The 24975-nt window shown below is 41.9% G+C and overlaps 1 protein-coding gene across 8 annotated transcripts; it reads right to left on the reverse strand.

Annotated features, from left to right (window-relative positions):
• Positions 1-1687: 1687 nt before the first annotated feature.
• U2AF1 (U2 small nuclear RNA auxiliary factor 1) lies at positions 1688-23072 on the reverse strand. Of its 8 annotated transcripts, XM_087757080.1 has the most exons (13): positions 22915-23056; positions 21483-22023; positions 20311-20398; positions 20045-20101; positions 18086-18116; positions 17435-17501; positions 13184-13233; positions 12481-12579; positions 11151-11284; positions 10716-10808; positions 3365-7659; positions 2946-3090; positions 1688-2243 (listed from the first exon to the last, which is right to left on the reverse strand). In XM_087757080.1, exons 3-11 carry the CDS (start codon positions 20355-20357, stop codon positions 7521-7523), a joined length of 717 nt encoding a protein of 238 aa, XP_087613206.1. In that variant the 5' UTR covers positions 20358-20398; positions 21483-22023; positions 22915-23056; the 3' UTR covers positions 1688-2243; positions 2946-3090; positions 3365-7520. The 8 variants fall into 8 exon arrangements, with proteins under 8 accessions (XP_087613206.1, XP_087613205.1, XP_087613204.1 ...); XM_087757079.1 differs by lacking the exon at positions 21483-22023 and having other exon boundaries at positions 2973-3090; positions 22915-23072; XM_087757078.1 differs by lacking the exon at positions 21483-22023 and having other exon boundaries at positions 22915-23072.
• Positions 23073-24975: the final 1903 nt, after the last annotated feature.

The raw sequence follows: 24975 nt of genomic DNA on the forward strand, positions 1-24975 counted from the left end.
GAGCCCGGGGCGAGGTCTCCGGACGGGCGTGCCCAGGACTCGGCCTTCCAAGGCGACGTTTAGCCGCGCGCCTGCAGGCGCCGGTCGCTCCCCAGCGCTGCAGGTGTTCCCGGTCCCCGGTCTGACCTGGGAACCAGGCCCCAAACGACCGCTCCAGCGGCGGTGCCGCGAGGGGAGCTTCACGGCTGCGGCTGCAGCCAGGCACCTCAACCCCCGGAAAGGCCTCAGGGTCGCGCTGCGTCCGGGCGCCCGGCCATGGGCCGGCGGCACGGCGGCCCCGTCCCGGCTTGCCCTGAGCGGCATCGGGGGAGAGGCCGAGGCCGCCCCAGGTCTCGTTGTCGAGGCTTAACCCCAGCCAGGAACTAAGCCTCACGCAGCTTGTGATGAGGGAGAGAATTGGAAGAGTAAAAGTGAGAAAACTCGTGGGTTGAGATAAAGACAGTCTAATAGGTAAAGCAAAAGCCGCGCACACAAGCAAAGCAAAGCAAGGAATTCATTCACTGCTTCCCATGGGCAGGCAGGCGTTCAGCCATCCCCAGGAAAGCAGGGATCCATCACGCGTAACGGTTACTTGGGAAGACAAACGCCATCACTCCAAACGACCCCCCCTTCCTTCTTCTTCCCCCAGCTTATATACTGAGCATGACGCCATACGGTATGGAATGGCCCTTTGGCCAGTCTGGGTCAGCTGTCCTGGCTGTGCCCCCTCCCAGCTTCTTGTGCACCTGGCAGAGCATGGGAAGCTGGAAAGTCCTTGATTTAGTGTAAACACTGCTTAGCAACAACTACAACATCAGTGTGTTATCAACGTTATTCTCATCCTAAATCCAAAACACAGCACTATACCAGCTACTAAGAAGAAAACTAACTCTATCCCTGCTGAAACCAGGACACATGTCAAAGCCTGGAAATAACCCAGCCCGTGGGCTGGGAAGAGCTGGTGAATTCCCTGGCAGGGAGATGCAGGCTGGAAATGGCGCTACAGAAAATAAGCACCCGTGTCTCACTGAAACAAACCCACACCGCTCACCTCGCTAGCGGCTGTTATGCCACAAACCAGGAAACGGGTTTAATCCCAAAAGGTGCCAGGCCCTAAGCTTGTCTCTGGGAAACACCTAAATGCTTTCTCTGTTGTAAGCTCCTGTGTTGCCTACAATTTGGCACCCGTCTGCTGGTGCGCTTGCCGGCACAGAGGCAGGCTGCGCACTGCCCGTGAAGAAGGAGCAGCCATCTCGAGCCTCATGGGGGGCTGTGTTCTAGCCGAATCGGCTTCATCTCTGTGAGTCCTTGTGGCACCAACGCAACGGATAGTTATTATGCTCTGATGTAATTATTACACTTTTGATGGTGCCTGAGGATGTGAAAATGAGGTATTTGCCTGGGAAGCCGCTCAGTGTCACAGAGGCTGCATCTGCACTGTTGTGAATGGAGCTTTACCATGTATAACACCGGGTGCACATGAATTTAAGACACTCAGTGCAAATTGTCTCAAAGTAATTCTTGACTACCACAAGGTGGCTCAAGGTCATGCAGAAAGTTAAAAAACAAAACAGAAATCCTTGCATGAAAGCATGAGATACCGAAAAGGCTTACCAGAGTGAAACGTCTCAAGAAAGTAGCTTGTTGCTGTAGAAAATCCAAGCAGCAATTTCTTCTGTATCTATAAAAGATACCAATACAGAGAAAAGCAATTCAAGGTAGCTTTATTTTAGAACATGATTCACCCTGCTCCTCTCTCTTCACCTACAGATCCGTTCCCTTTGCTGAAGATGGTCTTTCTGTAAAGTGTTACAGCTGCCACCATGTGTGCTTGAGAGTCACAGAGCTGTCCAAAAGACCAAAGGCTCGCCTTCTTGGAGGCTGAGCAAGAAGGGCAAGTAAATGTCTCTCTGTTGTGGTTAACACAGTCACATGAAAGGGTCAAAAATCATGAGTCAAACCCCTCCAGAATGAAAAGACTGTCCCAGACATTAATGAGACTATTATGTGGTCATATTTTAGCCTGTCTTCAGCTTTGGAATTTCCCTTGCTCATCCCCAGCCCAGCCATGCAACAATTAATGTTGCATGCGATCCCAAAGTCAGTAAGGCTGCCTGCTCACTTTCCACTTGTGCTTTGTCCAGAAATCAGTTCTTCATGTCCTGCCTCAGAGTTCCTTTATCAAGTCTCTTCCTCCTGCAGCTCCAGGACTTTTTTCTCCACCAACACAAGAGGAAGCAGAGAGGAAGCGTCCTCCATGTTCACTAGAGAGGAAGGAAGAGGAAATGATGGAAGATGCAGGACTGTTTTGATCCATGAAACTCTCTCATCTTTCTCTTAGACACAAACAGATATTAGCTTTCAAGGGAAACGGGTGGGTAGAAAAGGGAGGAGGGGTTGCTCCCCCGGCTCTTCCCACAGCTCCCAGGCCCAGGAGGCAGGCTGGTGCACAGGCTGCAGCGGGAGCAGCTCCCTCCCTCCCCCTGGCCGCAATCCCAGACAGCTCCAGGAAGAAAGTGAGAACGATCTGAAACATGGCCAATATTCAGTTGCATAGGCAGCAAGACTTGAAATCAAGCCAGATGCTGGCAAAAGCACAGCCTGGTAGACTAAAGGCTTTTCTGTGAAAAACAGAGGCAAGGAGACCGGCCTGATTGCTATCTGCTACCTTTCTCCCCACTTTGTCTTGCGGCTCACTGAAACCAGAGCAGAAACAATTAAGTTTTTTTTTTCCTCCGGACATAACTAAAAGAGCAGCTTTGGAAACGGAGAGCTGGAAGTGGCCTGCAGAGCACCGATTTCACAGTGCTCCGGAAAATAGTGCTCTGCATACTTTTGTCAAAAATGCATGGGTTTGTCCCAAAGGAATACCCGAATCATGTTAATTTTCTCTTCCTAGTGGGAACAAGCTGGCAGACTGCTGAATATTTTTAAGATACTCGGATCAAAGGGGCAACCGTACTCACACAAGTTGCTACAGGGCTCCAGCTCACCCGAGAAGTGGCTGCCCTCAGCCTCGCTCGCATCCCACCGCTTCACCAGAAGTTACCACCTTTCTGCTCCGCTGACGTACGAATGCACGCAGCTTGCCTTTGGTTCTGTCAAAACGATCTAGTCAGAAAGCAAACACCAAAACTGAAATTATGAAAAAGTACCGAACCCGATGATTATCAGAGCACTGCGAAGAAGCGGGCATTTGCGCTGTAACAGTTAGAGAGGAGGTAAGCGCATCCTTCCCCCTCCCACTTTGCGTAGGTTGAAAGGAAGCCCCTGGCTCCCAGAGCTGGTCTGCTGGCGGCGGATCTGGTTTGTTAGCTTCCACCATTCAACCCCGATTCCACCCATCCGATTTACAGCTGAAACTTTAGATCAATTGAATGAACACCTTTTTTGGCAGTAACCCCCAGCAGGAAAACGGAGACCTTCTAAAGTTGTTCCGCCACTGAAGCACCGCGGTACAGGATAGCAGCGTCTTGTCCTTTCACTAGTGGTTCTTCTTGCTGAAGGTTACGATTTTATAAGAAATAAAACATGACATGCATTAACAAGGGATTAGATGTTTATGACTGATGAGCACATTGCTAGCAAGGAAGGATCGTCCACATAGTTCAGGAGACATGCTCCATTTTTCCATACGCGTGGATTTAACAAAATGAATATTGAAGAAAGAAAAATAAAGCGGAGACGTTTGTAAAAAAAGTAACATCGGCTAATTGGATGAATCCAGAAATACTTGTGTGTAGTTTTAGAATGCATCATGTATCAATTCAACATGAAGCTATATTGATTTATTCTACAGACATTTGGCTGTAATTTTGATTTTTTCAAAATTGAAATTCATGCACTCCTAAGTAAAATTGTGCGCTACGGTAGTATAGCTCAGCTTCATCCGTGCAATAAATGGCAAATACAGCTACAAATATTCTCTTGACGACAGCCTTACCTATTAGGCATTACTTCCTTACCAGCTGAAGTCAGCGCACACCAACTCGGTTCCATGTTTGAGCTCTGACTTTTCCTGAACAGGATGGTTTTTGGGGCAGTCGGTGCAGCAGCATCGGCAGTTACAAGCGTTTGGAGAACAGCGTGATTAACATCCCCCCCCAACCGCTATGAAAGCGGCTTCATTTCTAATATATTAAAGACAGTATATTCAGTTTAAGGTGCTGTTGTAAGACAGTGGCAACGGACACGGTTGTTGACACCCGAAGTTTTGCAGCTGGAGTGATGCAACGCTAGGAAGAATCATCTTTAAAAAGCCACGACCCCTCTCAGTTACTCGTTTCTTCAGTTAAACATGCTCCTTCTGTCAAAAATGAGCCTTCTTATTATCTACAGACCACCACAACAGAAACTTGTAGGATCCCTCAACCAGAACCGTTTTCAATTTAAAACAAAAATGAAACCAACTCCCAAACCCCAGTTGCACTCTTTCGATACTTCATCAAGTAAAGATGGAGAGGTGGGGTTTTTTGGGTTTTTCTTTTTCAGTTGAAGTCATGCTCCACCAGCTCGAAAAAACAGAAGGCAAAGAATCACTCAAAAAATAGCTCAAGACAAGAACCAAGAATTTGAAACTTGCAGTCTATGTCCTCATTAGTCATTTAAAGAGCAGCATCCCATCTAAAGGAAAGGGATAATTGTTGTCAGATTCTTATAAAAAAAAGGCTTTATTTTGAACAAGTTTTCTCCATTTGGTTTTACAGTCTCAACATACATCATATTCATGGACAAGCAGCATTTTCACAGAATAAGAGCCAAATACAAAGAAGAGGAAGCCACTTGGGATTAACAGTTTCAACCTAATTGACTCAAGACTTCAGAAAATACTGTATGCTGTCACTTATTTGAGGTAAAGGAATTCCATAAATTAAGATCCACTGTTCAACAGAAGAGTCAACAATGACATATTTGTGAGAAGTAGGTACCTTTGAGAAGGACGGGGGGGGAAAAAAAAAAATTACTCTAGGACATTGTGAGCAACAACAGAAGGGGGAGGTAGGATTTCCACTTAGTTGGTATTGGTAAACCAATGCAGTTTGGAACACCACATATAAGTGTTTAATCAAATTTGTTCAGTTTAAATTTCAAGTTTGATGAATTTTACTGGTAGTACAGTCTTAACAGGTGAACTTAACTGAAGATATGTCATGAGCTTAGTTTATATGCTGAACGCTGGCACTAGGTAATCATTAGAGAGTCAGGTAATGATCAATGCACAAGCTTTTTCCTTCGAGTATCTAGTAAAATTCCATTGCTTTCAGTGCCCATTATGACATATTCCAGTTAATTTTTGGGTAGCTGTGCAATCAGACCATAAAATCATGCATTTGGTGGAATTCAAGAATGCTTTCTTAAGAAAAATTGTACTGGGGGGAGAAGGAGAAATCAATCTTCTATCTGTTCACACAAAAAATATACCTGCAGTTTAACAGGGTTCAGATAAACAGATGAAAGCTGTTATAGGGACACATTTATACTGGTTTAAAATTAACTTGTTTATAGAGGAAATCAGCTTGTATCATTCATCTGTATAGAAAAAGATCTTAAACCTTTTTAATTAATATCCACATTATACTAGGTATGTTTTAAAAACCAGAAAGACTATCCTCACTTTTTTGAGTTTGAGATTTAAATTAGCTCACTAATAATCTTAAATTTCACTGAAGAGGAGATGGAACTAGATTAATATCCTGTAAACTGCAAGAACTAAATTATCAATGTTAAATTCCTAATGCCTAGGAGAAATACCACAGGTTTCAGTTCAGCCATTTATTGCCAGGCACTGCTCAATTTTTTCCAGTGAAAAGAAAGCATAATTTGATTTAGGTACTTGCAACAAAACATAAGCAGTGAAGCCATCTTCACATAGAGAGATACATTTCTTTAAAAAGCTTACTGGCAAAATAAGTTCCACAATCTGGTTGGCCAAACCATCCAGTGCAAACAAAATAAATTCAAACTGAATTGCTACAAGAATTTACTTGTAAGAGGCAAAGCAGATTCATTTAGAAAAGCTCTTTTTTCAATATTATTTTGTTTGCCAGCTCCAAGTTCCAGTGAGCAAAATGGTTTTATACTTATTTTGGAGGCAGAGAGAAGCTGGTTTGTTAATCTGGCTATGTAATGCTTCCATATCCTTTCTATTCATTTATTTTTTTTATAATAATCAAGGAGCAGATTTATCATTTAGCAAGTTATCTGACTCAGAACTAAAAAAGCACTAGTAAATTCTCTCCCCATTGGAAAGCTATATTGTATTACGTAGCTAAATGTACATAAAGTTGTATCTTGCAGAAATATGACCACTGACCAAAATTTCTTACTATGTTACATGTTGAATAAAAGCAGACATGAAGTTAAGCTGCAAGTCAGCCATTGTACAAATTGTCTCTCAAGATGTTCCAGCAACATTTCAATTAGAGCTTTAACTCCTTAAGAGATACACAACTTATGATATATAGCTATTGCGCAATTCAAACTCAGACAGAAAAAGATGTCTTGTTTGTGAAGAAACTGCCATCTGTCCATTAGCTTTTATCGCACTTCAGACTATCAGAAAGCGAGTAAAGGTGGAAAAAAAATTATTTTCCACTAGCATCCAATTAGTTTCCTATGACCTTGAACGCTAACGAAATGCTCTTCATTAAATGACAGCTAAGAGAACATAGAGTGAAAAAAAAAAAAATCAATCTTAAGTTGGTCCTTGTATTTAGGACCTTGCATTTCCTTCAGTAGATCCTGTGTATCATGGAGCATGAGGTTTTTTTTTAAAAAACCTTGCCTGCCTATTATGAATCATTGAAATAAAAATATTACTTTTTTTTCCACACTGTACTAGGCAACTTTCTTTCCAGCCAAAGACAAGGAATTTAGTCAAGAATCATAAAACAAATTGAACTATGAACTCTGGCACAGCCAGGAGTAGCAACTCAACTACTCCAGAGTGCTTAGAAAATAGGCTTTAGATTTTACACCAAGAAATTGGATTTATTGTAAATGCCACAGTCACATTGATAGACAGAGCACAGACTTCTGGTAACAAACAAACATACATTTTTGTAACTAAGCGTTTCTACTTGGTAAATAAATGCATTTTGCACAGCCTTCCTTTTAAATGTACCTAAACTAACCTAAATAAGCAGACAGCATAGCAGAAAAGGGAAACTTATGTGAGTAACTGTTTCTTAAGCAGTATATTATTTTTACTATGTATATAATATTTTATATTATATACACACACATTTTCATCAACAGTTCAAATTATACCCGAATAAAAAAGAAAAAAAAAACAAAACCAAAACTGGCGCTCCTCCAATACATTTACCACCTTTCCCTCAGGCATAGTTAATCCAGGTATTTGTCAAGATAGAGGAATGACAGTTAAAAAGACTCCCCCCACAAGAAACAAGTTACACAAAGAATACTGTATCACTACAAAGTTTTTATTCAGAAGCCCATCTTTAAAAAAAATCTCATTATGAACTTGTTTGGTCAAACTACAACACTTTCTAGCAGACATACAGTAAAAATGGCATGGCTCAGAATCGACCAGATCTTTCACGATCTCTTGACCGCCTCCTATCACGTTCACGTCCTCCTCCTCCACCGCCACCACCTCCACGACCACGATCTCTGGATCTAGACCGACGTTCACGGGACCTCGACCTGGATCTATGCCTTCAAAGAAAGTTTGAACATTTTATTGTTTCATCACATTCAGCAATTTACTTGCAGCACCACACAGTAGAACACTTAAGGATGTCAGTAACGAGGGAGAAGAAAGACAATGTGGCATTAGAAGGGTTAGTAAATTGGCACTCAGGCTGCGAAACCATGCATTTACAAACTGAACAAACTTAATACCAAGGAGTCAACACATAGTGTTAGAAGACTCAACTGTTCACTGCCAGTCATCCATTATAATGGTGCGCAAAACTTAAGGAAAGGCATGTAGAGGAACCGAATGCGCTGTTACACAGCTGTTAATTAAAGCAGCAAGAGAAGGGGACGCCTGCTTCTGCAGTTATGAATAGCTCTTAACAACACACAACAAAAGCCAACAGCTGTTTGTAAGTCCACTCCTACTAAATCAACTGCATTAATTAGCAATTACAACTAAGTTATCTTTTTTGTTGTTTTCTTTTTTGTTGTTTTTTGTTTGTTTTTTCCTTCTCTCCCCACCATCCCTCCCTGAAGCTATCAGCATTTGCAAATCATCTTCCCTGCCTCTGAGGTCAATGACTTAAATTAAGGAAGAAAGCTAAAACACCCCAAAATGTACTCCTAACACAGCTGCTATGGATTTATAACTTATATGGCACTTGTCAAGGAAAAAGAGTGGTATGAATGTTTTTAAGCATTTTAGAAAAGTCAGTTTTATAAAACACATAAACAGTACAGTTTTAAATAAGTGTAGAAATTACAGCAGAACTAAAAAGCTCACGGAAAGGAATGCTACAAGTCTTAAGTTTGCAGAATATTGTTCCATGGTGAGATGTTTTGGGGTGGGAGAGTGTGTGGTGACAAATTTTAGTATGACAGAAACACATACATAACTGTTGCAAACCACTGAGCTGTCCAGAATTACTAAATTAACCTATTATTCAAAAGTTCTGATTTACCCTCCTTTTTTTGTACTCGAAAAACCTTTGATGTATTTCATTCTGTGTAGAACTACTTTCAGGTCAGTCTAGTTTATACAACCTACCTGTGAAACCCCACTGACACAAGAACTGACTTCTTTTATATCAAGCCTTACTGCTACCCTATATCAGCTTTAGCTGCACAAAGAATTTAAACAGGGCCAATAAAGACAAAACTGGATGGAGGACTCAGCTATTTTGTTTTATCACAGACTGAAATTTGGCTGTGGGTAAAACAATCATATTCCAAAGCCACACAGACAAGTCTGATCTTTCTTGCAATAAAAGGCGATACCTTTTAATTAGCCTTACTAAGTCCGAGTGTGCTGGTTTTGGCTGGAGTAGAGTTAGTTTTCTTCACAGCAGCTAGTACAGGACTATGTTTTGGATCTGTGCTGAAAACAGTGTTGATAATACAGGGATGTTTTTGCTACTGCTGAGCAGCGCTTACACAGAGTCTGCTTCTCACACCACCCCACCAGCGAGTAGGCTGGGGGTGCACAAGAAATAGGGAGGGACACAGCTGGGACAGCTGACCCCAACTGACCAAAGGCATATTCCACACCATATGATGTCATGCTCAGCGTATAAAGCTGGGGGGAGAAGAAGGGACACACACATTCAGAGTGATGGCAGTGTGTCTTCCCAAGGAAGATGATGGAGCCCTGCTTTCCTGGAGATGGCCGCACACCTGCCTGCCGATGGGAAGTAGTGAATGAATTCCTTGTTTTGCTTTGCCTATTAAAGTGTCTTTATCTCAACTCACAAGTTTTCTCACTTTTACTCTTCCAATTCTCTCTCCTATCTCACTGTTGGGGGAGAGAGCGAGCGGCTGCGTGGTGCTTAGTTGCTCGCTGGGGTTAAACCACAACACCGATAGATCCAGATTCAGATTCATGAAAGTGACCAAAAGGCTAACACAAGAGCATATTTTGTCTTTTTCAAAAATCAAACATCTTAAAAGCTTACATTTAAGTTTAAACTAATATTAATTGGGATATTTTAGGAAAGTACGTAGGCACAAATACGTGTGCCCAAGCAACACAATCTACATTTTCCAAAGTTAAATTCATCCTCAAATTCTAGGACACTGCCAATTAGAGACATTTATGGAAAAAAACATGTTCACAATCCCAGGCTCCTTCTGTGATTGAAAGAAACCTACAAAATTGTGCTCTATATAAAAGCAAGCTCAACAATTTTATGTGCCTATCCTAAATAGCAAGGTCCTAAAAGCAAGCAAATTGAATCCAGCTCAAAGTGAACAATCCACAAGACAGGTATCATAGTAACAGCAGTGGTATAAGCCTTTCTACAAGGTACCTTAATAAATAAATAAATAAACTTATATATCACAATCTTTTTTTTGCCATTAAGCAAAATTACTATTCCTTTGCCCTACTGAGAATTCTTACCAATAAGGGCCACATTGTGAGACCAGCATTAATAAAAAGTGAGCTCAATAGAGTGATCACCTGTTACTAACACTAAGGAACAAATACGCGCTAGGAAAGTTTGCCATTAACTGTTAAAAACAAGTAAGGTTGGGTATTGAATATAATCTGTAGATATGCTTGATTGTGCATAATGCTGGAAGTGGCCAATCTGATCCTGCCAAAATGCCCAATAGCCAAGTAGCCTGCTTCTAACAAAGGCCACGAGCAAATACACGTAGAAGATAATAAAATAGAGAAGAGGCATAAAGCAATACTTCTCCCAAATAACGTCTGCCTGTAACAGTTCGCAGTTTGGAGATCTGAACCACAGGTAGGTCCTATGTACTTAGTAACTCAGTGAATATTCTTCTTCTTGAACCCTGCCTTCTCTTAAAGCCACATCAACCTTCAGCATCCACAGCACCACAGAGCAAGAAGCACTGTAACTTTTTTTTTTTTTTTAAAGAAAGAGCTATTCCTTTGTTCTAAACTGACCCCTTGCTAGCTTTATTGATGCCCTTTCATTAGTATGTGTCAGAACTGCATTAGGAGGAAAAAAAAAAAAAAAAAGGACCAGCTTAACGGTTTGCCTTCAGGATTTTCAGCAACTGATCCTTAATTTACCTGTTTTCATCATGTTTAAAAGCAAACTTACTTTTTACGACGCCGCCCATACAACTCGCGTCTTAACTCTCGAGAAATAGGCTTCAAATGCATAAAGTTGCAGAAACCTCCTCGTGTACACTCTCTGAAACAGAATTCAAGACACAGTTGAAACTCCAAGCCCTACACTGTACCTGTTTGCCCTAAGCCCTAATGGACCTCTAGCCATCCAGAAGTTAATCACCTCTAACATTAAGACCAGTAAACTGCAAGCATAATTTACTGACATTGACCCACTCCCAGATCAAAATCCTAAAAAAGATGGCAAAAGTCAAGAGGCTGACTGTAGGTCCTCCATATTAACATTCCCTGAAGTGGCTTTCTTCCTACACTAAAGTTACATGTAAAATCCCCACCCAAGCAACCACCCTGTTTGTGCAAGCATTTCACAGATACTGTCATAGCCCAACAGCAAGTCACTTTTTACCCCATTTCATATTGACGGCAACAGGCCTCTCGGAAGTCAGTCACAGGTGAAAGCTCAGCATGAATGGGCTGTCCATTAAACCAGCGATTGTTCAGGTCAATCACAGCCTTTTCCGCATCTTCTTCACGGCGAAACTAAAAGCAAAATTAACATTTTCTCATGTTATAGAGAAGCAACAGGAGTAGATTGAAGATTCCTATCAAATCAGTTGCGTGATATCCAAGGCTTAAGACTAGTAATCAAACTAGAAGCTACTTCAGAGTTCTTGGGACAGTCCATCAAATCAAGGGTAAAGATGCTAGCTTTTCATTACTCAGGACTCAGAGCTAATGAAAACATTATTATTTTCTCTTAATTATGTTCTATTTGGCCTTTCAAGTTTTGTGGCTTGTATTAAAAGATAAGATAGAAGATAGTGTTTTCTTAATACAACTGTAAACAAAAAGAATGCTTAAGAGTACTTTCTAGAACACTAATGCTCCAAATGTTTGAAAAAAATCCATTACGTTTAAGAGAAATTTAAACTGAAGCTCTCATTCATTTAAATTAGAATTTACAAAAATCTGATCCTGTTTTACAATGAATGTAAAGCTTAAATTTGAAATTCCTTCTCACAGCTAACTACTTGCAAATTTTAAAAACAACTTTTATTTCTGATTATGACCTACACAGCTGAGAATTTTAGGCATGAAAATACTTTCCAGTTAAGGGAAAGTACAGTAAAAATATTCAAACTCTCTCACACATCCTTGACACTGTATACACACCATAAAATTTCTGCAGGTGACAACTTTGTACTCCTTATTCAAGAGATACCAATGGCTTTTAAGAGCTAAACCTAAGTGCTCCAGTTCACACCTTAAACTACCCAGCTACTGTCAAACAGAACCTGGTTACAAGACATTTTGTTTAACTGGGAAGTCAGAAAATAAACACACCTGTTGCAAATAAACCTCTGCTCATAAACTAAGTGCTTAAAATGCAGTGTGATGTGAAGACAGACCCCAGACTAATCCTGGCAAACTAAACAGTCCAGCAGTGGTGACAGTGTTTATAACAATGTAAAAAAACAAAACAAAACAACAAACTTAACCTTTATGAAAATGACACGGATTTTCACTATCAAGAAAGCTTCTCATCATCTCTTAAAATTTCTTTCAGATTTCATTCACATTTTCACTCTTTCTACTTTATACTGTGAGGTTGGAGAGGAGCTTATATCCTGAAGAGCTACTCTCGCAAAAACTACAAGCATACAGTAGCTTTTAAAATTATAAATCAATAAATACCACCCCTATTGATTATATAAACGTGTCTCTCTTTATCCTACCTTTACGTATACATTTCCAACTAGATGATCTCCAAGGTTATCACAAACGTTCATCTCCTCAACTTCACCATATTTTTCTTCCATTTCTGTAAAGACCTCCTAAGCACAAAGCAACCAATTAGAAGTTTGCAGCACATTAGTCATGAGTACAGAAGTATTGCATTTAGCTGTTAGTAAGTACAAAAGGCCTTCCTTAAAAAAAAAAGCAAACCAAGAAACCCTTTTTTTTTACATTTCTGATTTTAAAATTAGTACTTGCTTGCCTGTACTGTGTCCACCTGTAAGTACAGCACTAACAGGATACAATAAAAAGCTATGGAAGACATTATGCAGACAGTATTTACAGAATACACACAATGCACTGAAAACACTACATATAAGCCTTGATGCTATATTTTTACTTAACTTGCTTCTATACAAATAATTAAGTATGTTTTAAATTTACAGGAAAGAAGGGGATTATGGAATCAAAATGCTACAGTTGCTGATTTTTAAACAAAGTCTATTATAAACAGTAAAGTTAAAGCCAAACTAACCAAAGGTTATAACAGGAAATATTTAGCCCTGAAAGTTCTAAGTTTTATACGAACACCTGAGGAAACAAGCGCTTTTCGATGAATCCATCTAATTGTGCTATACGATGAATCCATCTAACTCATTTGTGTCAACAAATCCACAAACACTTTAATGCGTTTTTACATACCTCAAAGAATTCATCATAATGTTCCTGCATCTCAACATCGCTCACAGCACCTGTAAAAATCAAGAGTCATATCGATTAGAGCCTATAAATAAGGAAGAAGAGATTTTGATCATACTACAAAACAATCTAGAGAGGCCGTCTGGAGCATAAGAGACACCATATAGCATGGAGCTAACTAATAGGAATATTAAAAATAAGTATGTGTGTGAAAAGCTTTGAGTCCCCAAAGTATATGTCAAAACATTACATTGACATGATCAAATCAAAACCGGTTTTAATCAGAGCCAAACTTGTATGCCACAAGTTTAAAGGAAGGGGAAAGGAATTACTTGGAAATATTACTTAAATTTAATGTACAGTCCCACCCTCTACCTACCAACAATTTTACCTAAACAGAAGGCAAGTGCTTTGTTACATTTGCATATTTTCAAGCATGATTACAATTTAGCGTTCCTCTTCCTAAAGGCAGAATTTCATTTTAACATGTCCACCTCTCCAGCATATACACTAGAATTTGAAAGTTCACAACGTAACATAGCCCAGATTTTTTTTTTTTAAATTTGCTTAAAATAGTTATCGAAATGACATGCTTTTCTCCGTGCCCTCAAAGAAGGGTACCATAATGCTTTGCAACAGGGAGCAATTTTCTAGTTTAATTTTGAGTATCGCATAGTTTTTTTGTAGTCCTGCAGAACACCCTTTAGTGCAAGACAAGCCAGCCATATATTCAGGTTAGATTATTTTCATGCTCCAAGCTGGACTTTACAAATGAGCGCTGCTTGCCTGCTGCTATAAAAAACAACATAAGTTTGGCTGATTTTTCAAAGCATTAAGAATATAAAAATGTATTTCATTTATTTATTCAGTCTACAGCATTTTAAACTACATTAAGCTGTATACATTAAAGCCTAATGTATTAGCTCTTCAGCAGTTAAGTGGTTTATTAAGATCAAGCGGAGTAGTTTTAAAATGAACCCTGCATTTTATGCTAGAAAAATATTCTAGCCTTTATATTACAAACACTACTGTTTTAGTTCACAGAACGTGAAAGACAAGAAGCTGAGCCAACAAAGCTGAGTTTATTCACTTCAAGCTGCTATGAAAAAGAGAGATGATTTGGGCTCAGACATTTTTTGGCTAATATTACCATTTGGACAAACTTTACGTTTTTCTTCAAAGGCTCTAACATTAACCAGCCACACTCTCTGGAACTGTAATCACTTTTCTTTCACCCAGCTCACCTCCTGAAGAAGGCTAAGGGGCATCTCTCATATAGTTTAGGCTAACAATGTTTCTGCATTTGAAACATGTTTGCTTTTAAGAACTTTCTTCTTCCCCACAGTTATATAGCAAATTAAGGAATATCAAACATTAAACCAGTATTTCTAGACAGTTTAATACTTAACTATATTCCCAAGGTTCTGCCAACACCACTGATAACAGCTTACTAATACCTAAGGATTTTTTTTTTTAAAAAAAGATATCAGACAGGGGCTCTGTGAGCCACACTGGGAATAACTACTTTTTACCAGATGGACAAGTGCTAAAAACTTAAGGAGATTCCATTGTCAAATTAGGAGATCATAAGCAACAGTTAGTTAATGACTACTTGAATGTCCTTCTGAAGTGGGAAGCATACATATGCACAGGCTTTGCAAACATTCATATTCCAGGGCTACCGGTATCTGAACCTTGAGAAGCCCAATCACTAATTAAAATACTCAGGAAAACTATTGCTGTTCAAAACTAAGGTTAATCCTCTACGACGGCAATAGAAAGGAAGACAGTTAAGCAACAACAACAAAAGCATTAAATAGCTACCCAAGTTATCCATTTTGAAATACATGCAGTACTTAAGTAGGGACAAATACCGAAAAAACAGGGAGCCAGGAGTTTCAGCAAACCTACTGGTAACAGAGCTCCAGCTCTACCAGAGAAGGTACAGTGAGGCTCTGTTAAATAGCTACCCGCTTGCCATGACAAACTAGAGTTGGATACCAGCATTTAGAACACTAGAGAATCTGTTCGAGACTCTTGCAGCTGTAAAAGCTAAACAGCTCCACAGACCACACTGCTGTAGCTCTGTGCAAATTAGTTACCAGCGCATTGAGAATTTAGGGACAGAGTGGAAATACCCAACTGTACATTTTTTGGTTTACTGAAAACAGCATTAACTACTAAGCATCTGCAGTAAGAAAGCCTACAAACCAATAGAACTGTTTAAGCATCTACACAAACTTACATAGCTCGTTATGTATCTAGCTTGATTGTGTGACAAAAAACTCAAATTACTTAATTGGGTCATTATTACTTTTAGAAGCAGAAGAGACAGTGTTGACTTTTAAGTTAGTGGCTGATTTCACAAAGCATGTCTAATCAAATGCTGGTAACTAATCTGAACTAGTCTATAATCCAACAGTCAAAAAAAAGGAATAGCCAAACAAAGCTTTATTACCACACAGTCAATATTCACTTCAACAAGAAATATTAGTTAGAAAATAACACCGATCCTTTTTGGTCCTAAAACTTGTTTGTTTGTTTTTTAAAAATCTTATTCTAATATTGATGATTCAATCAGTAATCGCAGATCAACAATCCTGGTCATTAACCTCTGCCAGTCTCACAGTAGGTGTGCTTACTTATGCCCATTCCTACCTCATGAGGAGTCATTAAATTAGTTCATGACCATACCCAAATGCCTTCCCCTCCTCAAAAGTACTTTTAAAGATATATTTTCCTAAGCAAATATGCAACTTGGTTTTGGAATTTGAATTTTCAAAGCATGGAAGGAATTTTAAGCATGCACCTATCCAAAAAGGACAGCTGCCAGAAGGGAAGCGTTTGTCAGTCAGTGTGTTCTTCCAAAGTAGACTCTACATGGAAGCTGCATTAAACCTAGGACAAATTTCTGCATGGAGTCTGAAAAGTTCCAAATTCAAGTTCTCTTAACATTTACAGAGCAGGAAATTTGTTCTGGATGAAGTCAACGTGTCATTGCCCTGCTCTTTTAGACAGTGGAACCTAATGGATAGCATAAAACACACAGAAAAACATTCCTAGGATTCAGGCAACTAGCAGGGAGAAAGGCGGAGGGAAGAAAGCAGTGCAACCAAGACTGCTTTACAGGGGAAGTACAATTTCAACCCTTTTTGATTTAACAGATGGTATTCAGATTCCCCTCATGGTTTTGGGAGTAGGGAGGAAGGTGAGTGGGACAAAAAAGGTTTTGGGTTTTTTTGTGTGTGTTTGTTTTGGACACATTTAATGAAATGTGGTCAGTTTGATCTGTTAAACTAAAATGGCAGACCAGCTTAAGTCGACACTGAGCTCTGACAATCAAGCCCAGGGAACCAGTGAAGGAACTTGTATGAACTTACAGCGCAAACCGTCAGCAGACTGGGAAGAGTTTTGAGGGTTACGGTAAATGTTCAAGAGGGCAATGGTCTGAAATACAAAACGCAACAACTTTATATTATGGAAAATAATTTTAACAAGAAACCGGTTTCCTTTAGGGTCGCTTTAGCCGAGTCTGTGCTGAAAGAGAGGTGGTTATTCTCTCCCAAGAAGGAGAACTTTCACTTATCTGGTGACCTTTCTGAATCAACCTAACACTGCAAAGTAATAGAGATCTCATGATACTCCATTATTGTATTTTTTAAAGTTTTACTCACCAATATTACTATAGAGGGGTTTTGCATGATTTCAGGCAGATATGTAATAGATGGCATCCAAACACAGTATTCAAATTACAAGCATAATAATTTGTTTGAATTTCGGTTTACTGAATGGTTTCTTAGTAGCAAAACCCCATTCGAGGAAGTAATACAATAATTACAGCATAACATGAAATCTCCATTTTCCTAAAAAAGTTAAGATGAAAGAAAACCCACAGTTTTGGGACACTTACCGTACATCACATATATACCTAATTTTTTTTTTTGTTAAATCAAGAATTTGAGAAATGTCTGCAGTTTAACCCTTTAAAAAGAATGCAGTGTTACTAAGCAATCAAGTTTCACTTTGCAGTGCAAACAAGGATCTGCATCAAGTCCAATTTATGCAGTCAATTCTGCATTCTGAATTGCACACATTTGACAAGTTCTTGATCTATGCGCAAGAAGAGTTCCGTCACTTGTCCTGTTTGCAACAGCTTTATGTCAGCAGCTCAGAAGCCAACATTATTTTCTCATAATTAGGAGTGGGCTCTTTAACACCATTCTTTAAAAAAATTTCTCCAACTGTGGGACTTACAGTGTGAGCCGTCAGCCGTCTGTGCACTGTTTTGGGGGTTACGATAGATGTTTTGAATCAAGATGGTCTGCGGGGAAAAAAAATAAAAAGGGGAATTCTACTGGCTGCTGTGCATATAATAGACAATTGCAAAGAGACAACTTGTTTGCAAACAGCTAAAAGTAATATTTTATTCTTAAGACTTCCTTTTGTATTTGCAGAATATCTTCCAAAATTGCATCCAGACCATCATATTATGAAAACAGTTTTAATTAACCACCAAGAAAGAGCTGCATTTGTCTCAACAGCTATCCTCAATACGGGAGTTGTGAGGCACAGTAACCTAAAACGTCGACCTACGTGATATTATGGAAATAACTAGCTTTAGAGACCAGATTCATTATTGTAAGTCTAGGGGAAAAAGTAGTGTTATGTGCACAGCATATAATACATAATGCCACAGAGTCTAAAATGTTACACCAGACAGTATGGTTTTTAGGCAAGAGCTACATCTCATTTTGTGCATCAGGAATTTCTTGGTGGAATTTCTGTTTAAATAATATAATAGCATCATAGGTTCACATGTTTCCGATCCTTCAAATAAGGACAATATCCTTTTAGCCCTTCTGCTTTTTACTTGAAGAATTAGCCCAGGCAGACTTGAAACCTTACATTTGTACCGTTCTTCTTAAAATCAAGTTGTCTGAAAAAACAAACCATGTTTAAGTTAGTAAACTAATATTACAAAAAAATTCCAAACGTCCATATCACTGTAAGCAGCTCAAAAATTGAAATTTGATTACTTAAAATACAAGCTCAATGTTAGTTAGTATGAATCGCAATCCCCAAATAATTTTAGCTTACACATTATTATTAGTCACAGTAGGAATTCAGAGCTTAAAGAAGTCACAGGACCAGCAATGTCATACCTACATATGCTGCCCACTTAACATGTAAAAAAATCTGTAACATCACATTTAAAATCACACACTTGTTTTATAACAGATATGGTCATACCAACCAAAGCTTTGTGATTCCGTGGCCCAGGTTTAAAGTAACTACGTTTTAGCCTACAATTGGAGAGAGCCAGAAACATGCATACAGTTACAGTGTTTCTGCTGATTGGCGGTAATTTGATCACCCTGGATTGCATGACCTTTCCTAACACAGCTCTTCTATAAAGTAGCTGCGCTAGCAATAGCAACGCAAGATAAAAATATTGTGCCAGTAACTTCCCATTAGTAAGATATCTGTTCTTCTATTTTCTATCACAGCTGATTATCAATCCGCATACAAATAAAGATTTCTGTAGTAAAGCCTACACATCTGCCAGGTACGTTTGGGATGTTACAATACAGCATGTCCCCCAGGTGCGATGCTGTAGCAGCGCCAGACACCACTGGATGAATCTGACATGCCCTGCTGACCCACCTCAGCTGGCATTGCTAACGGCAGTTTCTAAAGCAAAGCTAAAGACTGCACTGACAGAGGAAGCCACTGTTGCACATGAAGTTTTTCTGAGGGGAAAAAAAAAATAGTAGTTTGGTTTTTTGGGTTGTTGGTTTTTGTTTTGTTTTGGTTTGTTTTTTTTACTTAAAGACAGCTACTGTGAAAGTTGTCTAATTTAGAAATATTTTCTAGTAGCCAATAACCTAAATTCAGGTCTCTAAATAACCAATCACATTTCAGCACGCTCTCTATATAGGTCAGCAACATGGAGTAGTTTTGAAAATTGACAATATTCTTTTTGAGATACAATATTTACATTAAAAATTATTAAATTCCCAGAAGTAGAAACGTGTTTTTGTAGATGAATTACCAGCAGCGGTCCCTATCAATCAGTAACCTAGACAGCCCCGCCCCCTCCCCGAGCTACCCTGCCCACTCATGCACTCACGAAGCTTAACTTCATGAGCACCATCCCTCTGAACTCCAGTCAGGTGGGTAGTACGTGCCTCCCTAATTCTCCCCAAACCAACACCGGTCCACCATTCTGATCAATCCTGCTCCAAGTCAGCTAAAATGAACTTGCAGAGGACTCCACTGCTATGTAAACTTTACCTTTGTAGGTAAAACTGCTGATAATGCAACAACTTCCATAGGCACTACTTATCATATACGATACTCCCAAAGAAACCTATTTACCTGTATACCTTGACAATCAGCAGTGATAGAAAAAGACAAAGCATACAGCTCTCCAGGAATGTAACTTCTGAAAACTACGTAGTAAAACCTCTATCACCCACTGCACTTTTTTTTTTTTTTTTGGGCAGGCATGCAGTCACACATCATGTCTCTAACAATATTCACAGCCACAGATTAAATAATCCGTCAAGTCAACTGACGTATACACCCTCAGCAACCAGGCAAGTTGTTTTCAAGAAACACCTCTTTCACATTCAAAGCAAGTATGCAAGTTACTCACGAAACTTAAGAGCCTGGGTCAGAGAGCAAATATAACGACAGAAGAGTTGCTCTTATTTATTAACTAGTTTTCTTCTATTCTATTATATGCATAAAGGACTTAAGTTCACACCTTTGAGATAGGTGGAATATGCTGCCATTGTTTGTGATTAAAAAAAAATCTGGGATGGTTTAAGTGCCTAAACACCACTGAGAAGGCACACTCACCTGAAAGTTAGCACTGGTTGGTCTCTACTACAGGCAAGCTTACAACAGCATCGCTTCCTGCAGCCATTAAGGGTGACAGGAGATAATTAGAAATGCTGGGAGAAGTAAATGGAATACCCCCAAAAAAGCAAAAACCCATATAAACTGGGGCCAAAAGTGAACTAGTTAATCTGGAGCTCAGGAATTATTCACTTGTATCTGAGAATCTATGTTTTAAAGAAGCAAGAATATACTTCCACAAGAAAGAAAACAAAAGGAAAACAAACCTGGCTAAATGTTGGTTTGTTGTGCAACCGAGAACATCTGTCTCCATGACGACAAGCTCCAATTTTGAAATAAAATGAACAGTTGACTCTGCAAGTAAAAAAACCAAAGTAGTTACATATTGGAATAGAAAGACATTAATATGCAATTCCTATAAAACATATGCCCTAAATGCCTTTATCTTCATGTGGAGAAGTAACACAGGAAAAAAAAAATCAAAACGCTATAGGAAAGCATTACAGCAAACCTGTTCATATTCATTCCTCTTTACCCCTAATTTACAGCAAGTCATCTAATCAGTTTCCCTTGCTACTCAAACCCAAAGTGCATTCATGACACCACCACAGACAGAAGCAATCACTACTGTTTTACCCTTCTGGTTCTCCATTCTTGTCTTTGTATCGGTTTCACTGGGTGATGGGAAATAAGGTAAAAAACAGTCTGAAAAGTTACACTACGAGCTATATGGTTGTGTCTCAGTTCATGCAACCCCCTAGACTAGGCAATATAATCTGCTTTAGAGCTGATATAGTTGCACCTAATGTTTTATAAACCACCTGTTTAAAAAGTTATACTCTAACAGTAACTCAGACTGCTGCCAACACATTATTTGAAATAATTCAGATAGAGAAAAATCATGTTACAGAGAGAATACACATAAGCAAAATAAATTCGTTTAATTAAGCCATTTCCATGAATGTAGTTAATAATTTTAAAAGGAAGCTTTTTTTTTTTTTTTAAACGACAAGCTTTTCTTGAATTAACTGTCAGCTAATGACACCTTCAAAACTACGCTGGTTTAGGAATGCCAGTAAAACTCTCACATATAAGTGTAATTCACATGGAATGATGAAAGAAAACCGTAAGGAGTTTAGTTACCTTGACTGGGAAAACTGAATGCAAAATTCTGAAGGGCAAGAAAACTATTATGGGCTATATATGTGTAAGTGAAATATAAAAACTCTCCTGGAAGAAAGATTATTATTCCCATGCTCACAGTTAACACCAATTCTTTCCACAATCCTGTGTAAGCAACATCAACTCACGGAAGGGAGAAATATTAAAGTACTAAAGCATACCTGATCTCTAGCAAAACATTCTACTGTAAAATTGCAACATGCTTACTCTTCATTAAGTTTTTGACAATATATACTTAGCATTACAATATACTTACTGTCTTTTCTGAACTCTATCCTGAAACAAAAAAGATATCTAACTATAAAATTTCCAACAGTGCCTCCAACTTCAACACTTTCTGGAGAGTTCTGCTTGCTTTTTGCATAGAAAATAAGACCGGTACAGGAATTTCATGCCTGCTGTACGGGCATATGCTAATACTGTCACACTGTAATGCATTACATCAGAAAGGACGCCGCAGTAACAGAGCTCAAGAGAGGCTGCCGATACTGCTTTTCTGACAGACGAGCAAATTGGAACTGGCATGTAGCGCTACAGAGCAGAAGGAAAACAGAAGCCTCGCGGCCAGAGGCTGACAAGAGTAATTTAGTCCAGCAGCACATCGATGCCCCCTTTCATTTTTACGAGTGGAAAAACACGTTGGTTTGGTCAGGCCGACGGTGACCAAATTTTCGTTAGGAGGGTTTTGTAAGTATGCTTCCAACAACCAGAGAAACTAGAGGCGCTCCCGACGCGTGGAAGGCTGCAGGCAGAAGCCTGAGGATCAGGATGCAGCAGTCGGGGAAATCCTCCGCACCCTGGGGAGGGGGGAGAAATAACCAGTCGCTGTCCTTGCAGCAGAGCGGAAGCTCTCGGGCTGCTGCGAGGCGCAGACACACGAACAAAAGGGGAAGAGGCGGCCCTTGCTGGCGGGAGGCGGCGGGAAGCCCGGCACCCAGCGGCCCCGGCCGCTCCCGCCCGCCGCCGGAGAGGCGCAGCCGCCGGGGGGGGGGGGGAGGGGGGAGGGGGCGGGGAGGAGGCGGGGGACGGCAAGGCGCCACGAGGCGCGGGCACACCCGCATGGCGGCCGGCGGGAGGGAGGGACGGGGGGAGGAGGGGGAGGGGGAGGGGGAGGAAGTCCCCGAGGAGAACAGACCCAGCCCGGCCCGGGAGGGGAGAGGGAAGCGCATGGGCGGGGCCGGCGGCGCGCGGCGCGGGCACGCGCAGGCCCCACGCGGCGAGAAAGGGGGGGCGCGCGCGCGCCCCCTCCCGCCCTGTCCCTGGCGGCGCGCGCGCACGCGCGCTCCAGCGGAGAGGGGGGAGGGGAAGAGGGCCGCCGCGCCGCGAGCTCCGGGAAGGCGGGGGGGGGGGGGGGGGGGAGCGCGCACCCAACTCGCTTCCTCTTCCCTCCGCGGCCGCGCGCCTCCACATTCCAGCGCGCGGCAGGGGGGGCGGAGGAACCCTCGGTGGCGGGGACGCCGCAGGCCCCGAAGGCGGGAGTGGAAGAAACGGGCCGGGCCCCGCCGCGGGGAAAGCGGGAGGAAGGGAGGGGGGGCTGACCGCCACCACCGGCACAGGCCGCTCAGGCGGACGCTGCGCGTCCCCGCGCCCCGCGGAACCCGCCACCGGCCTCCGGCCTCCCTCGACCTCCCCCCCCGGGGCGCCGGAGCGGCGGGGAGCGGCGCGGGGAGGGGGGATGGGCCACTCACTTGTCCTTCTCTGTTCCGAAGATGGAGGCCAGATACTCCGCCATCTCCCACCGCCCGCCCGCCGGACAGCCCGGCGCCGACCGCGCGCGTCACAGCTGCCGCGCCGGAAACACTTCTACCAGGCCCCGCCGCTGGGCGGGGGGGGGGGGGGCTCTGTGCGCATGCGCGCCGGGCCGCCCGCCCCTCATTGGGGGAGCGGCGGGGGCCTCCCCTCCCCTGCTGCCGCGGGCCTCGCTCGCGCCACGCGGTGCCGTTGCCGCGCATGCGCAGGGGGGACGGCGGGACCGCTGCGCTGTGGCTGAGGGGACCCGGCCGCCCCCTTTCCCCGCCCCGGGCCGCTGTCCGGCGGCCCCCAGGGCTGGAGTCCTGCCTGCGGCGGAGCGGGGGGAAGAGCGGTGCTCCTCGCCGCAGGAGCCCGGGGGGTGGTGATTCGCCAGGGACCGAGCGGCCTGTGGCGGAATGGAGACCGCCCTGTGGGGACTGGGGGCCTCTCTGGTGCCCGTATCTCGCCGGGAGTGTTGCATCAGTCGTCGTGCACATTGTGCTCTCCCAGTGGTTCAGCTGGGGGAATTACTGAAGCACACTGTGCCTCCATGTCCAGATGTACGCCCACATTTCCGAATTACACCCTTCTCCCATTGTGCAGTTTTCTGTGGCAATCAGAGTGTTGTACCTGAACTTCTGAAGCAATCTCAATGTTGCCAGAGTAAGCTCAGAGCAGAAGAAAGACAGTTTAACCAGCGGTTCGAGGAAATTGAGAAGCCTCTGATGGATGGTCGGTCTCGGAGAAGACAACAAATGAAGAAGTAACAAATGATAGGATGAGAGGGAGCGGCCTCAAGCTGCGCCAGGGGAAATTTAGGTTGGATATTAGGAAAAACTTCACCGAAAGGGCAGTCAGGCACTGGAACAGGCTGCCCAGGAAAGTGGTTGAGTCTCCATCCCTGGAGGTATTTAAAAGACAGGTAGATGTGGTGCTTAGGGACATGGTTTAGTGGTGGACTTGGCAGTGATAGGTTAACAGTTGGACTTGAGGATCTTAAGGGTCTTTTCCAACCTTAATGATTCTATGATTCTATATTGGAGCACGTGGCTACTTGGAAGATGGCAGTCTGAAAAAAAATGACTGAAGGCAGATACGAAACAAGGGCTTGCTGGGGCACAGCACTAACAGAAGCTTATACGATTGTAGAGAAGATAAGGGTGCTGCTTAGAAGCTAAAGGGTCTTCCTGCAATTAGTCATTGGTACAAAGGACACTGACAAGAAATCCGAATTAGACCTTTGTTATCGTGACATCAAGTGCTGGAGTAAAGTAATTGCACTAAGAGCAGGAACGTGCAGGTTCTGAAGGAGTTTAAATAAAAGTTGGATGAACTGCTAAGAAAAATGTGCACTTTAATTAAAAGCAGGGTGGAGGGTAGGACCAAATTCTTTCTGGTCATTCTGGGAAGTTTCATGGAATTATGGGCCAAAAGCTGCAAATTTGACCTAAGCGAATTGAAATCTTTGAACTGGAATAGTAATGTACATGGAAGACTCTGGTACTATACAGCCTGATCAGCATTTGCAACAAAAGTGGTGTTCCAGTCTGAAAATCATCGCAGGAAAGTGAACTTACTCATTTTGTCAATGCAGAAAACAAAGACTGAGCACTCAGTGTATTACAAGTAAGATTTGTCTCTTAGATATTTTGGAATTCACTGAAACATTTACAAATATGCTTTATTTCACATAGTGTTCACAGCCCCAGTAGTAGTCACAGAATCATAGAATCATAGAACCATTTAGGTTGGAAAAGGCCTTTGAGATCATCAAAACCAACTGTTAACCTGGCACTGCCAAGTCCCCTGCTAAACCATGTCCCTAAGCACCACATCCACACGTCTTTTAAACACCTCCAGGGATGGGGACTCAACCACTTCCCTGGGCAGCCTGTTCCAGTGCCTGACTGCCCTTTCAGTGAGGAAATTTTTCCTAATATCCAACCTAAACCTCTCCTGGCGCAGCTTGAGGCCGTTTCCTCTCCTCCTATCACTTGTTACTTGGGAGAAGAGACCGA

Source organism: Nipponia nippon, unplaced genomic scaffold (genome assembly GCF_047370975.1).
Source record: "Nipponia nippon isolate SJK-2023a ecotype South Korea unplaced genomic scaffold, ASM4737097v1 scaffold_2, whole genome shotgun sequence".
NCBI lineage: Eukaryota > Metazoa > Chordata > Aves > Pelecaniformes > Threskiornithidae > Nipponia > Nipponia nippon.

What these genes read in the sequence shown, in the direction of transcription:
- U2AF1 (XM_087757079.1), bottom strand. Translation starts at nt 20,357, where the DNA reads ATGGAGACAGATGTTCTCGGTTGCACAACAAACCAACATTTAGCCAG. An exon ending in GACGGCTGACGGCTCACACT is followed by an intron (nt 13,234 to 17,434) that starts GTAAGTCCCACA and finishes TGATTTTTACAG; the next exon opens with GTGCTGTGAGCGATGTTGAG. An exon ending in ATTATGATGAATTCTTTGAG is followed by an intron (nt 12,580 to 13,183) that starts GTATGTAAAAAC and finishes CTTTGTGCTTAG; the next exon opens with GAGGTCTTTACAGAAATGGA.